This window comes from Musca domestica, unplaced genomic scaffold (genome assembly GCF_030504385.1).
Source record: "Musca domestica strain aabys unplaced genomic scaffold, Musca_domestica.polishedcontigs.V.1.1 1, whole genome shotgun sequence".
Classification (NCBI taxonomy): Eukaryota; Metazoa; Arthropoda; class Insecta; order Diptera; family Muscidae; genus Musca; species Musca domestica.
The window spans coordinates 37,500,876-37,513,817 of NW_026712114.1; the positions used below are offsets into that span (position 1 = coordinate 37,500,876).

Here is a 12,942-nt window from a genome sequence, read left to right on the forward strand (position 1 = left end):
TTTTTTAAATTTAAAAAACCGCTCAAAGGGGTTAAAAATTCTGCCATAAATAAGTTTTCCCTCTCGATTTAGGAAATTTGGCGATGTAAAATTTCCAAACGCTGTTCCAAAACTCTGTTCCACTTTAAACTTCAAATACCAGTAAGACCGTTTGGATAATGCAGTTAAAATTTACAAAAAAAAATAAATAAATAAATAAATAAAAGAAACAAAGTGAGTGAGCCCCTCATTTGCGAGCCATTCCCAAAAGTGTACGTATTTAAACATCTTCATATTACTAGGATTGTTAAATATTGCTAGTCTTAAATGCCAAATTTGAAAAAAATTCCGTAGGTAAATGTGACTAGGATTATCATTAGATATTGAATGTTCTGACACTGGAGCAAAAATCCATTAAGGACTAAAAATAATGTGACAAAAGTCATCAAAATACCGAATATCGGGAGGTACCGTTATATGGGCGCTATACTAAAACTTGGACCTATACATATATACAACTAGCTGGCCCGGTCCGCGTTGCCGGCCCCTACTTTTAGTCTATAATGCATATTTTTTTAAGCATTATAGAATTATGAAAGCGGCACAATTTTTATTATAAGTAAAATAACTCCATAGTAATTTCTAAATAGAAATAAACATTCATGGGAAAAATTTTAATAGATAATAATCTACCGTCGGTTTTAGATATTTTGAATAGCCTGATCTTATTTTTCAGCCTAAGGCTATAATTGAGTGTTAAAAACCTGTATGATATAGAACTTCTATAATAGCCCCATGTGAAAACTCAGCTAAATTTTTGGTATTGAATTTCCAATGTTAAGAATACCGTGCTGCGTGGTATTTAGTTTTGTCCACCTCATAATTGAGGGCGGAATGATTTCAAAATAGTCAAATATAATTGCTTTTTTACACCCATTACCGTGAAATATTAATTAATTTATTTTTGTCATTTAAATTGTGAGTTGGAGAACCCATAAAGTCCATATTTTTCATCATAGTATAATTCAATAACGAACAAAAAAATTAATATTCGTGATTTTTTAATGTTTCTGCCACAATTTGATATTTCGGAGTTTATGGCATGTAGATGTTAATCCCACATCTACGTTCCCAACCAATATTCTCTTTGGAGTTTCAAATTCAATAGTATATCAAATTTTCTTTTCTGACCAAACATTGGTTAGGAAAGCGGATTTGTGGGTACACTAATGTGAGAACTATATTCGAATAAATGCCTATGTGGACAATTATCTGAGGGACGATTCTCTACCCCAGAGTTGCCTAAATACAATTTTTTAGCCAAATCAATTGATGAATGTGGTCAAGACCAAGATGGACTCTACTCCGAAAATTGAAAATGTTATGAGAAGAGGTTTTTACACCCTTAGAAACAAAGATGCCAAATAAAGGCCTAAAGATGAAAAAAATGTCGAAGACCCCGAACATGGCTTAAATTATATGATGGTTATACCAAAACATGATCATATTTTGCGAGGATGGTTTCTTATCAAATTAAAATGAGTTAAGAACAAGTAAAAAAGCTGTAAGTTCGGCCGGGCCGAACTTTTAATACCCTCCACCATTTGGTACAAATTTGGCAATTTCCAAAAAAAATAAAATAAATAAATAAATAAAATAAAAAAAATCCTTTAAAAATTCTGTTAAAATCTTAAAAATACCGAATGTCTATACGACGACGTATACATGCATACGCAACTTTTGTCATAAGTTATTACAACATTTAAATGCGAAACATGAAGAAAAATTTGTTTATAATGTAGCTAAAATCATCAAAATACCGAATATAGGGGGTACCGTTATATGGGGGCTATACAAAGACGTGGACCTGCACAGACAATTTTCTGGCATGGGCTGAAGTATCCATTACGAACTTCAAATGCGAAATTTAAAACAATCCCGGTAAACAATGTCGCTAAAATCATCAAAATACCGAATATCGGGGGTACGGTATATGGGGCCTATACGAAGACGTGGACCTACATGGTCCATTTTCTGTTTTCTGCTGCAGTATCTATTACGAACTTCAAATACCAAATTTGGAACGGTTCCGTTAAATAATGTCGCTAAAATCATCAAAATACCGAATATCGGGGGGTACGGTATATGGGGGCTATACGAAGACGTGGACCTACATGGCCCATTTTCTGTTTTCTGCTGCAGTATCTATTACGAACTTCAAATACCAAATTTGGAAAGGTTCCGTTAAATAATGTCGCTAAAATCATCAAAATACCGAATATCGGGGGGTACCGTTATATGGGGGCTATACGAAGACGTGAACCTGCACAGATAATTTTCTGTCTTAGGCTGTAGTATCCATTACGAACTTCAAATGCCAAATTTGAAACAATTCCGGTGAATAATGTCGCTAAAATCATCAAAATACCGAATATCGAGAGGTACCGTTATATGGGGGCTATATGAAAACTTGGACCTACATGGCCCATTTACGAACTTAACCTGCCTACTGGAAAAATATACATGTGTGCAAAATTTTAGCCTTCTATCTCAATTTGTTCGAAAGATAGCGTGATTACAACAGACAGACAGACAGACAGACAGACAGACGGACAGACAGACACACAGACAGACAGACGGACATGGCTAAATCGTCTTAGAATTTTACGCTGATCAAGAATATATATACTTTGTTGGGTCTGACGTGAGTATTTCGAGGAGTTACAAACGGAATGACAAAATTAATATACCCTCCATAGTATGGTGGAGGGTATAAAAATGTGGTTAAAATGTAAACAATACTTGAAATAGGGTTGTACCCTTATCCGGGGGTCATATATCATGACCTGCAAAAGCGATTTAAGACATCTTGAAAGTTTAGGAAGAATTTCTTTCTTTTTTCCTAAATGTCCAATTCGATCTACCATTTTGCACCCTTTATATTCGGTATTTCACTGACTGCAGTTCCAATGAATTGCATTTTGAGTTCTGATTGGGCGGATTATTGCCATATGAAAGATGTAGGTCCACGCAGGTCACTCATTTTATTTTAAATATTATTCATTCAGATTTCAAGGCAATAAAAAATGTTCACTTCAATATAGTATGTCAAATTGAAACAAATCACACCAAAAAGAAATTTTTTATTAATATTTTTATTGGATACCATTCCAAAATTGTATGAATTGTCAAGCCGTTCTTTAGTTATACCTTATGTAATTTTTCCCCGATTTGAGAATTTTTGCAATGAGATCTCTTTTTTCAAGATTTTTAGAAATTTTGAATTAAATTTGGTGTGACCGCGTTAAATTATTTCGATAACATCTATTTCGTTTCGCCACCACATAATTTGGTACTACACTTCAATGTAACCCGGCTTCTATTTCAGTTCTCAAGAAATCGAGTCAAAATAAATTGGTATTAATATTCGAATCAAAAAGAAAAAAAAAAAAAAAATATTATAAAAAACACTACAAATGTACATTCGAAAAAAGTAAGTCAAAATGGAAAAAAAACATACAAAATAAAACATTACGATTGTACATTTCAGAAGTCAAAATGAAAATGTTAATATATCACATTTTTACGCGATTTTTTTGAATATTATCCTTTTCGGAAAAGACACAATTCAGAATTTGTATGAATCGTTAAAATCAGATCAGCGGTTCTTGAGTTATAAGCGTAGTAACTAACACAACTTACATTTATATATATAGATATTATTCATTCAGATTTCAAGGCAATAAAAAATGTTCACTTCAATATAGTATGTCAAATTGAAACAAATCACACCAAAAAGAAATTTTTTATTAATATTTTTATTGGATACCATTCCAAAATTGTATGAATTGTCAAGCCGTTCTTTAGTTATACCTTATGTAATTTTTCCCCGATTTGAGAATTTTTGCAATGAGATCTCTTTTTTCAAGATTTTTAGAAATTTTGACTTAAATTTGGTGTGACCGCGTTAAATTATTTCGATAACATCTATTTCGTTTCGCCACCACATAATTTGGTACTACACTTCAATGTAACCCGGCTTCTATTTCAGTTCTCAAGAAATCGAGTCAAAATAAATTGGTATTAATATTCGAATCAAAAAGAAAAAAAAAAAAATATTATAAAAAACACTACAAATGTACATTCGAAAAAAGTAAGTCAAAATGGAAAAAAAACATACAAAATAAAACATTACGATTGTACATTTCAGAAGTCAAAATGAAAATGTTAATATATCACATTTTTACGCGATTTTTTTGAATATTATCCTTTTCGGAAAAGACACAATTCAGAATTTGTATGAATCGTTAAAATCAGATCAGCGGTTCTTGAGTTATAAGCGTAGTAACTAACACAACTTACATTTATATATATAGAAGATGTTCTGCCACCGGAGCTAGAACCCATAATGACCTACAAATACCAATTTTTAGACAAATCCGTGGAAGGTACAATTATATGGGGGCTATACGAAAACGTGCACCTATATACGAAACGTGCACCTATAAATACAATCCGCCAGTGAAACTTAACCCCATTTTGACCTACATATACCAATTTTTAGACAAATCCATGGAAGAATGTGGCGTAAATCATCAAAATACGGAATATCGGGAGGTAACATTATATGGCGGCTATACCAAAACGTGGACCGATATATCCCATTTTCCATACCGACCATCCTAGACACAAGACAAATTGTTCTGCTCTACGTGAAATAATGTGGGCTGTATCGTGATTTCAACAAACCGACAGACGGATATTGTTAAATCGAATTTTATGCCGATCATGAATATATATACTTTATGGGGTCTACGACGAATATTTAGGGAAAGACAAAGTTAATATACCCTCCTATTCAAGGTGGGGGGTATAAAATTAATCTTCCAGTATTGCAGTATGAAAATGAAATATATCCGTCAAATTTTCGTAGTACCTTCCTCTCAAAATGCGGAAATGCATAAAAACGAACTTAGCTTACGATTCTGCTTAAATTTGAAACACATCAATTGGTATCATAAACAACTATGAATAATTTAAATAATTTTGTGAATTTGGTTCCAAATATCACGAGCCACGCGCATTTCGAAAATTGAGTCGTATACATGTTGAATTTTGATACGCTCAAGTAAAACTAGTCAGTTATGTGATGGAAACCAAATTATGGGAATCAAATTGAAAACTCTTGGTTGTTAGAAAAAAAAATTATTTACATAAATTTACACAAATAATTTAACTTTTTTATATGAATATCTTTTATTTGTGTTACATACATTTCTACTTGTACTTACCTTGAGACGTTCTGCACAACATGGCATAGCAGCAAATATATCATAAGCATACATGGTACCCAAGACTAGATTTGAACCGTCCCATTTTTCAGCACAAAACCTACAATGATAAACAAAACAAAAATATTAATACAATTTTAAATATTTTCATTTCAGAAAACCAATTTTGATAAATGCTGAAAATTAAACAAAAAAATACATACCTGCAGCTAATGTTACGATGAGTAGAAGTACCATCCAAACAGCGCATGCAAACGCAAGTCAAATAAACAGAGCGTCCTTCGTATTTCACCTGGAAGCAAAAGAGAGAAGACAAAAAAAAATAAATTTTACGAAAATGTAACAATCAAAAATCTTGTGCAAACAACAAACAAAGGAAATACTGCTGAAACTGACATTTTACTTCCTCTGAGGGTGTAAAAAACTAATGTAACAACCCTTCACAAAACAAACGGAAGTGGAAGTCAAACTTTAGGCTTGGACAAAGAAGTTGTTGTTTTTTTTATTCTTTCGAAGAATAAAAAAAAACAACAAACAATTGCCGAAAGTCAAGTGCAACTGTGGAAGAGATAAATGGTCATGTAGCATGGCCAAAAGGCGACAAAACAAATCAAAAATAACAGTAGACACAATATGACATGAAAAAGGGAGAACCAGCCAGCAATGCAATTCTTTGGTGCCGACCGGCCAGAAAAACAAATTCAGAACAAGTACCAGGAAAAAACAACGAGCCTTGCAAGGAACGTTGGATGCATTTGGGTCGTAAATTAAAAAAAAAAAAAAAAAAAACACAACCCAAACATGCAACATATTTCAGTGGGTGACAGACAGCCAGCCAAAACAGACTAACACAGGCCAGGCCTGGTCTGGTCTGGCGATGAATACAATATAACGGCAAAAAGGATGGCTGTAGTGAAAATTGAGGCAAACAGCCAGACAGCCATGGCACAAGTCATCAAAACATTATCAGACATTGTTTGTTTGTTGGGAACTTAATAAACGCCTCCTAAACTGACAGCCACGAGACAAACAATGAAAAATTATAACCATAAGGGAAAGACAAATAAATGAAAAAAAAAAAAAAAAAAAAAAATAACGAAGTGCAGCATTAAACTTTCTATGCATACTCGTCCGTCGGTCGGTCGGCGATTGTGCTAGGTTATGAAGAAAACCGAGAGGGAGGAGGGAGTGAGAGAGAAAAAAAAAACATTTCCGTAAACCCACAACATCCCACATACAATACCAAGTTAATATTTTTTCTCTGCTGTCACAAAATGAAAAAGTTTCAAATTAATGCATCATGTTGTTGTTTTTTTTATTTACATTTTTCCTGAGTTTGACGATCAGAAGGGAACAGATATATTAATTTGATATAAATGCATTTTGCAATGCAATAGAAAATAGAATGAATGACTGACACATAAGGAAAGTTGCAAAGCTTTCCACCAAATGGTAAGTAAATCTTTCAAATATGAACGCCTACATACTCCCCAAAGGGAAAATAACCCAGTAAACGATTTGAAGAAGTAAATAAAATTCAAAATAATGCGAGGAATATAAAGAAGTTTCTTTTTATCAGGAGGAGAGAAAAAGGTATAGATTAAAAAGTTGTCTCATCTGCTATCTCCGAAAAAAGTGCTCCAATAGATGTCTTTCGATGCTGTGAGAGAGCTTAAGTCTATTTACTCAATTCTTTAAAAACCCAAAATATAGAATATTTTTATTATTTATCAAATGAAAACAAGGCAGTGACTTTGTATACATTTACACGACATTTCAGACTATTCCAAATTCTGGATCAACTTTGAACGCTTTCGTGAATTTCTGTATATATTTCGATTCAAAAATACAAAAATTATTTTTTTTTTTGTAAAAATTTTCTAGGGCGAATTTTTATTTAACGACAAGTGGAAGTGTTTGGTTGTAAGTCGTACCTAAAGCTTTCAAACATCAAAAATCTTGAGATACCACCACTTTACAAAATCTATACCAAACATGATATGTGCGAAGAGTTGAAATTCCGAGAATCTAAAAAGTCAAATTAAGTTTAATTTAGTTCAAAATACCTATAGAACATTTGAGATTCGTAAAATCGGAAAATATTGTTCTATGGGGGCTAGAGTTACACTCAAGTTTTTTTTATGACATTTTTATTTTTATATCCTTAGCCAAAACGTGCCTCATCGAAATAACGGTTTTAGACCCTAGGTCTGTTTTAGACCCGCCTGTCTCCCTGGCTGGTGCGCACATAACTCTTGAGGGCATTACCCGATTTGATCCCAACTCGGTACCTCGTAATATTATTGTCAAAATTAGATCGAGTTCGGAGATGGGCAATATCGGTCCACTCCTTCTGGTACCTCCCACATAAAATGTCAATATTTTTAAAGAAATTAATTTACTTCGCAGAAAGAAAAAGTATAATCTGATTTAGCTCCAACTTTACAAATCCTAATATTTGCATTAGTGCTAGGTCAGGTGCTAAAATGGACATTATCTGTCAACTCCAACCAGTACCTCTCCCTCAAAACGTTAAAATTTTGAATAATTATAACTCTCATAAAATGTGATGTAAGTGTCCGATTATCTTCAAATTTCATATATCATAATATTTTCATTAACCCAAGGTCTGGTGTATAGATGGAAAATATCGGTTCCCTCGTTCTGGTACCTCTCCCACAAAGAGTCAAAATTTTGAAAAATTTATGAAGCTCATAAAACACGAAATTAACATCGGATTCAATTCATTCCATTGACATATCTCAATATTTCCATCTACACATGATCTGATATAAATATGGTAGAGATCGGAATATTCCTTCTGGTACCTCCCCACATAGGGTTCAAGATTTTGAAAAAAACGCTCAAAGAAAGCGAAAAAGCATCCAAATCTCTTCAAATGTCACACATGCAAATATTTTTTCTAACCCAAGATCTGTTGTAAAGATGATATACATCGGCGAACCCCTTCTGGTAGCTAACCCACAAAGGATCACAATTTTCAATTCTTTTATCTGTCATAAATTGTGAAACAAGTCGGCGATTCTTTACAACTTGCTATATCTAAACATTTCTCTTTCTGATATTTATGATTTCGCATAAAATTGGATATAAATATTCGATTTCCTTCAAATTTTGCACATACCAATATTTTTATCTGTATTAGATGAAGTATGAAAATGGAATACTTCTGCAACCTATACCTGTTACCTCGCGAATATTTCCACATTGTCCTAAAATTTGTACCAAATCGGACCCTTCGAAAGTTATTCCTCGCACAGACAGACCTTTTTTGCCGTATTTCACCCATAGGGCCGATAACAATTTGTCTGAAATCTTCGAATACTGAATAGCCAATAACAAATAGTTACATATCTTGAAAATTTTCTGAAAGGAGGGTTTCTACCTTCTGAGAACCTGGAAAGTCACATTAGAATTAATTTGGTTGGACAATGTTATACCAAATAATTTGCGAGGGGAATAGGTGCACTTCGGACTTAAATGTTGCGTCATGGGGAAACGATATTTTCGGCAAAAATAATGTAAGCATCCGAAATGTAACAAATAGTTTCTCTGGGTTGCACAGTCACCACATAATCATCTATTAATGCCAGACACCAGTATGCACATCACAAGACATCAGTCGTAAGTGTAATCAAGCAAAAATTTTCATTGCAACATTTTCTTTTTTGCCAAACACAAACTGCATTTTAGGGTTAAACGTTAAATGCAGCTTGCCTGGTCTGTTCAATGGATCTAAATTCAGATAGGCGGCATTAAGTGGGTAAAGAAGGATGGATGGAGAAGGTGGCAACGGTGGTATGTAAGTGTCAGGGTATATTAAGGAATGTGTCTGTGCCAAAGTGTAGACATAATCATTTATAATACAACAACAACAATCGAAAAAGGAACATTGTTGTTGGTAAGTAAGATGCAAGGTAAGGCACACGGTTGGATGGATGGATGAATGAATGAATGGCTGCTGGACAGACATACTCTTAACTTTCTGCAATTGCATTAGGAGTTAAACTTTTGCCAAACTTTAGCCTAACCCACACACAAAATGGTTTTGCCAAACATATGCAGTTCATCTGCACTGCACACACCATCAGCCAGGCCCGGGCATCATTCAAAGGTTGCCAAGCCAAACTGAATGAAGGATGGATGGATGGCTGGATGGATGGAAAAGTTTAACATTAATGCTAACTTAGTTAGGAAAGCAGTTAAAAGTGTTTATGGTCCGCAAAAGAACATCGGTGCGAGTATAATTGCAGGACTGAGTGACTATCTGAAGAAAAAGTAGAAAGTTGAGACTGCATAGATGAAGGAACCAACACAACGCCAAAGGAGAGAAGTTCAAGGTGTTCGTTCTGTCAGGGTTTTATGGCATTTAACATAGTTAATACGTATGCAGACGCCAAGAAGTCACAAGCCCACACCAGCAGTTGTGGTTGTGGGCACTCCAAAAGATGCAAGACGAAATGGAACATTAAAGTCGATTATTAGCGTGGGGTTGTTGGTGTTACTGCTGCATTTTGGCATAATTATGGTGGCTTAAATGTTGCATAAATTGCACTGACAATGAATGCATTTTATTGCGTTTGCAAGACACATTGCCAAAGGAGTCGTCACCATCCGGGCCAGCGACCAAATGAGTATGCCGCCTTGTCTTTGGTAATGAAAAGTGCCACAGAGTAAAATGTTATAAGCTCTAAACAAGATTTACGACAAAAACAAAGGAGTGTGTGTGTGCCTGACGACGTGCATCTTTTGTGGTTCTAAATTGCTGAAATCCCTTTATACCTTTTAACGGTATTATATCCTTGTAATATTTTACATTTTCTTACCGTTACATCCGCTTGACAATATAAAGGCATTATAGCCGACTAACAATGTTGGAAATGTAATTTTTATTATTAACAAATGGGGGATACAGGGTTCTATAAATTATGTGACAAGATTGTCGAGGAAGTATGACATTAGAGGTAGAACGACGCAATTACTAAGAATTTATTTGGATGAATGATATTTTCTATTTTGGTGGGATAGGGGGGGAAATACATATGTATATGGACAGCATTTTTATGTATAAATTATGTATCTATACAGGGTTAGATGAAAAAACTGCAACCAACTTCAGACTGCTGTAATTTCTAAGCCAGCTGTTATTTGTTGTGTGATTTCTTTATATTTGGCTGGTAAAGCACAAGTGGCTATCGTTAGAGTACTCCAGCATTTAAATGTGAATAAATCGTTTGTGTCTTGTACCATCGCTCGTTACCGTGATACTGGTAGCGGTAAGGTAAGAAAACAGCAACATCAGCAGAAATGGTTCAAAAGTAAATAAACGAATTGATCGAAACCCTCGTCGCAGTGGCAGAAAAATTGCTCGTGAGCTGAACATATCGCAATATTCCATTCGGCAGAATATTGAAAAATTAGCTCGGGGTAATACATTCCAAAATGTGCAAGAACTTACACCGCAAGAGAAAGAAAATAGACTCAAAAGACCTAAAGAGTTACTTCGCTTGGCCGAAAGTGGTGAACTGGCCAATTTGGGTTTCTCCGATGAGAAAACATTCGTTGTCCAGCAGATGTCGTGTTTACTTGCCAAAGAGGTCAGCTGAAAATGTGTATCTTCGGTTCGTCACCAGAACTTAAGCCCCGGCCATGGTGGTGGTGTGGGCCGCCATAACCGCCGATGTTAGCTCCTCCGCTCGTATTAATCGACCGTGGCATCAGAATAAATGCGGAATATTATCGCGAAAATATTCTAGAGGGTGTGTTAAAGCCTTGGATACTCAAAAATTTTGGCCGCAGACCTTGGACATTCCACCAGGACTCTGCACCATTGCATTCAGCACGCGCCACCCAGGAATGGTTAAAAAATGAGGTTCCTCGCTTCATTTCTGGCCCACAATGTCCACCAAAATCTCCGGATACCAATCCACTGGACTATTGTGTCTGGAGTATTTTGGAAATCAAAGGTTGGCACTTAAAAATACCAACGTTTCGATCACCTCAAGCAAGCGCTTCGCCGGGAACGGGCCAAAATACCGCAGAGCAACATTCATTGGCCGGTTGAAGGCCATAATTCGTACCAAAGGTGACCATTTCGAACAAATCTAAACATATTCTAAAATTCGATGCTATTTCCGACATGTTTTGTTTTCATTTAATAAAATTAAAAAAAGTAGTTATTTTATAGTAGTTATTTATCTCACCCTGTATATAACAGAGAACTGGTTGAGTAGCTATCTAAGCAACACCTAGTCAAACCCTTTGACATTGCAGTCATTTAGCTGAACTAGGAAAGATATTTGTTTTGAAATGTTGTTACATAAGCATTTAGTCGGACATTGAACAATTCTAAAATTGTTTGTATTGATTGATTCGTGATTAATTTTTGGAACCTAACTATCGTAGACGTCATACATATTTATTTGTTTTAAAAAATCTTGTTGTTTTTTCTTTCTTTAAAAAAATTGGCTTCTTTCAACTTACCTCAATGCAATCCGTCGAGTGTTGTTTGGGACTCAAAAAGAATGTACCATCGACCAAAGGATAACGGTCGAACACCAACATTGGTTCTTCACACAAAATGCAAGCAACACGGCTCTTCTGTGACTGAGCCAATGATGAGAGAATGAAAAGTCTGGTTTCATCATTGCCATGATTACCCTCGTCTTCAATCTGCAATAAAATAGAAAGAAAAACATATTAACAAACATAAATAACTCGCACAAATACAAGAGATATAGAAAAAGAGAGTCAGAAAAAAATTGAAACCATAAATATGAAGCATTATAAGCCTTTTGATAACAACAAGGACATTGACCATGAAGAATGTGAGTTCAGAAAAGAAAAAATTTGCTTTCTGCTGCATATGCTTAAAATATCAATATTATTCCGCCATGGCTAAAGGTGTAACGGCATCACAAGGATTACGTTTACTAAAAGAAGGAATCCTTTCAGTGTTGTTTTTTTTTTTTTTGGTTTTGTTAAATCCTACCCGAAAAAAACTGCATACCCACTTGTTATGGTTTGGTGGTCTCATATGTGAATACTGGGATCTTTACTATACTATATTGTCTTAAATTCCAATTTTCTGTGTTGTTGTGCTGTTTCGAATGGCTGGCTATATATATATTGTATTTTGGCGGCGCCAATAAATGAAGCATAAAATGAAAACGTGCCACTTGCCAACAACAAAAACAAAAGCAATATTGTTCGGCTACCAGTTATGGTGTCTGCTGCCATGAAAGGAATATTCAATGAAATATCAACACAGCCGAAAAAAAATCATATATTATGAACTCTATCCCTATAGGGGTAGACAGTGTTTTCTTCTTTTTTTTTGGTTAAAATATACATGTTATTGTATTCGAAATTTAATTCAATTGTCCTATACATAGTCACATTCAATGTGGGAGAAAATGTGTACATTAAATTAAGACTTAAAAATTCAATATTTTAAATAAGTAATTTTTTTGAAAGGATAATTTCTTTTCAATGGACTATAATTTGGGATTGTCCCAAAAGGTACAAGATTTTAGGTACTGCTTGACAATAAGATTTTTAAGGAGAATTTAGGAGAATTTAATAGGTAATGTATAGCGATTTTCCCTCGCGATTTTTGGAAAAGTCAAAATTTTTCAAATAGAGTAAGAGT

General features: G+C 34.5%; 1 protein-coding gene across 4 annotated transcripts in view; it reads right to left on the minus strand.

Moving 5' to 3' along the window:
- LOC131802338 (headcase protein) overlaps positions 1–12,942 on the minus strand; it is a 403,675-nt gene that overhangs the window by 1,071 nt on the left and 389,662 nt on the right. For all 4 annotated transcript variants that reach the window (XM_059122500.1, XM_059122503.1, XM_059122495.1 and 1 more), the window contains 3 exons: positions 11,775–11,963; positions 5,474–5,562; positions 5,271–5,370 (listed from right to left, as the gene is read on the minus strand). In XM_059122500.1, coding sequence (XP_058978483.1) covers positions 5,271–5,370; positions 5,474–5,562; positions 11,775–11,963 — 378 coding nt within the window. The remainder of the gene's footprint in view (positions 1–5,270; positions 5,371–5,473; positions 5,563–11,774; positions 11,964–12,942) is intronic.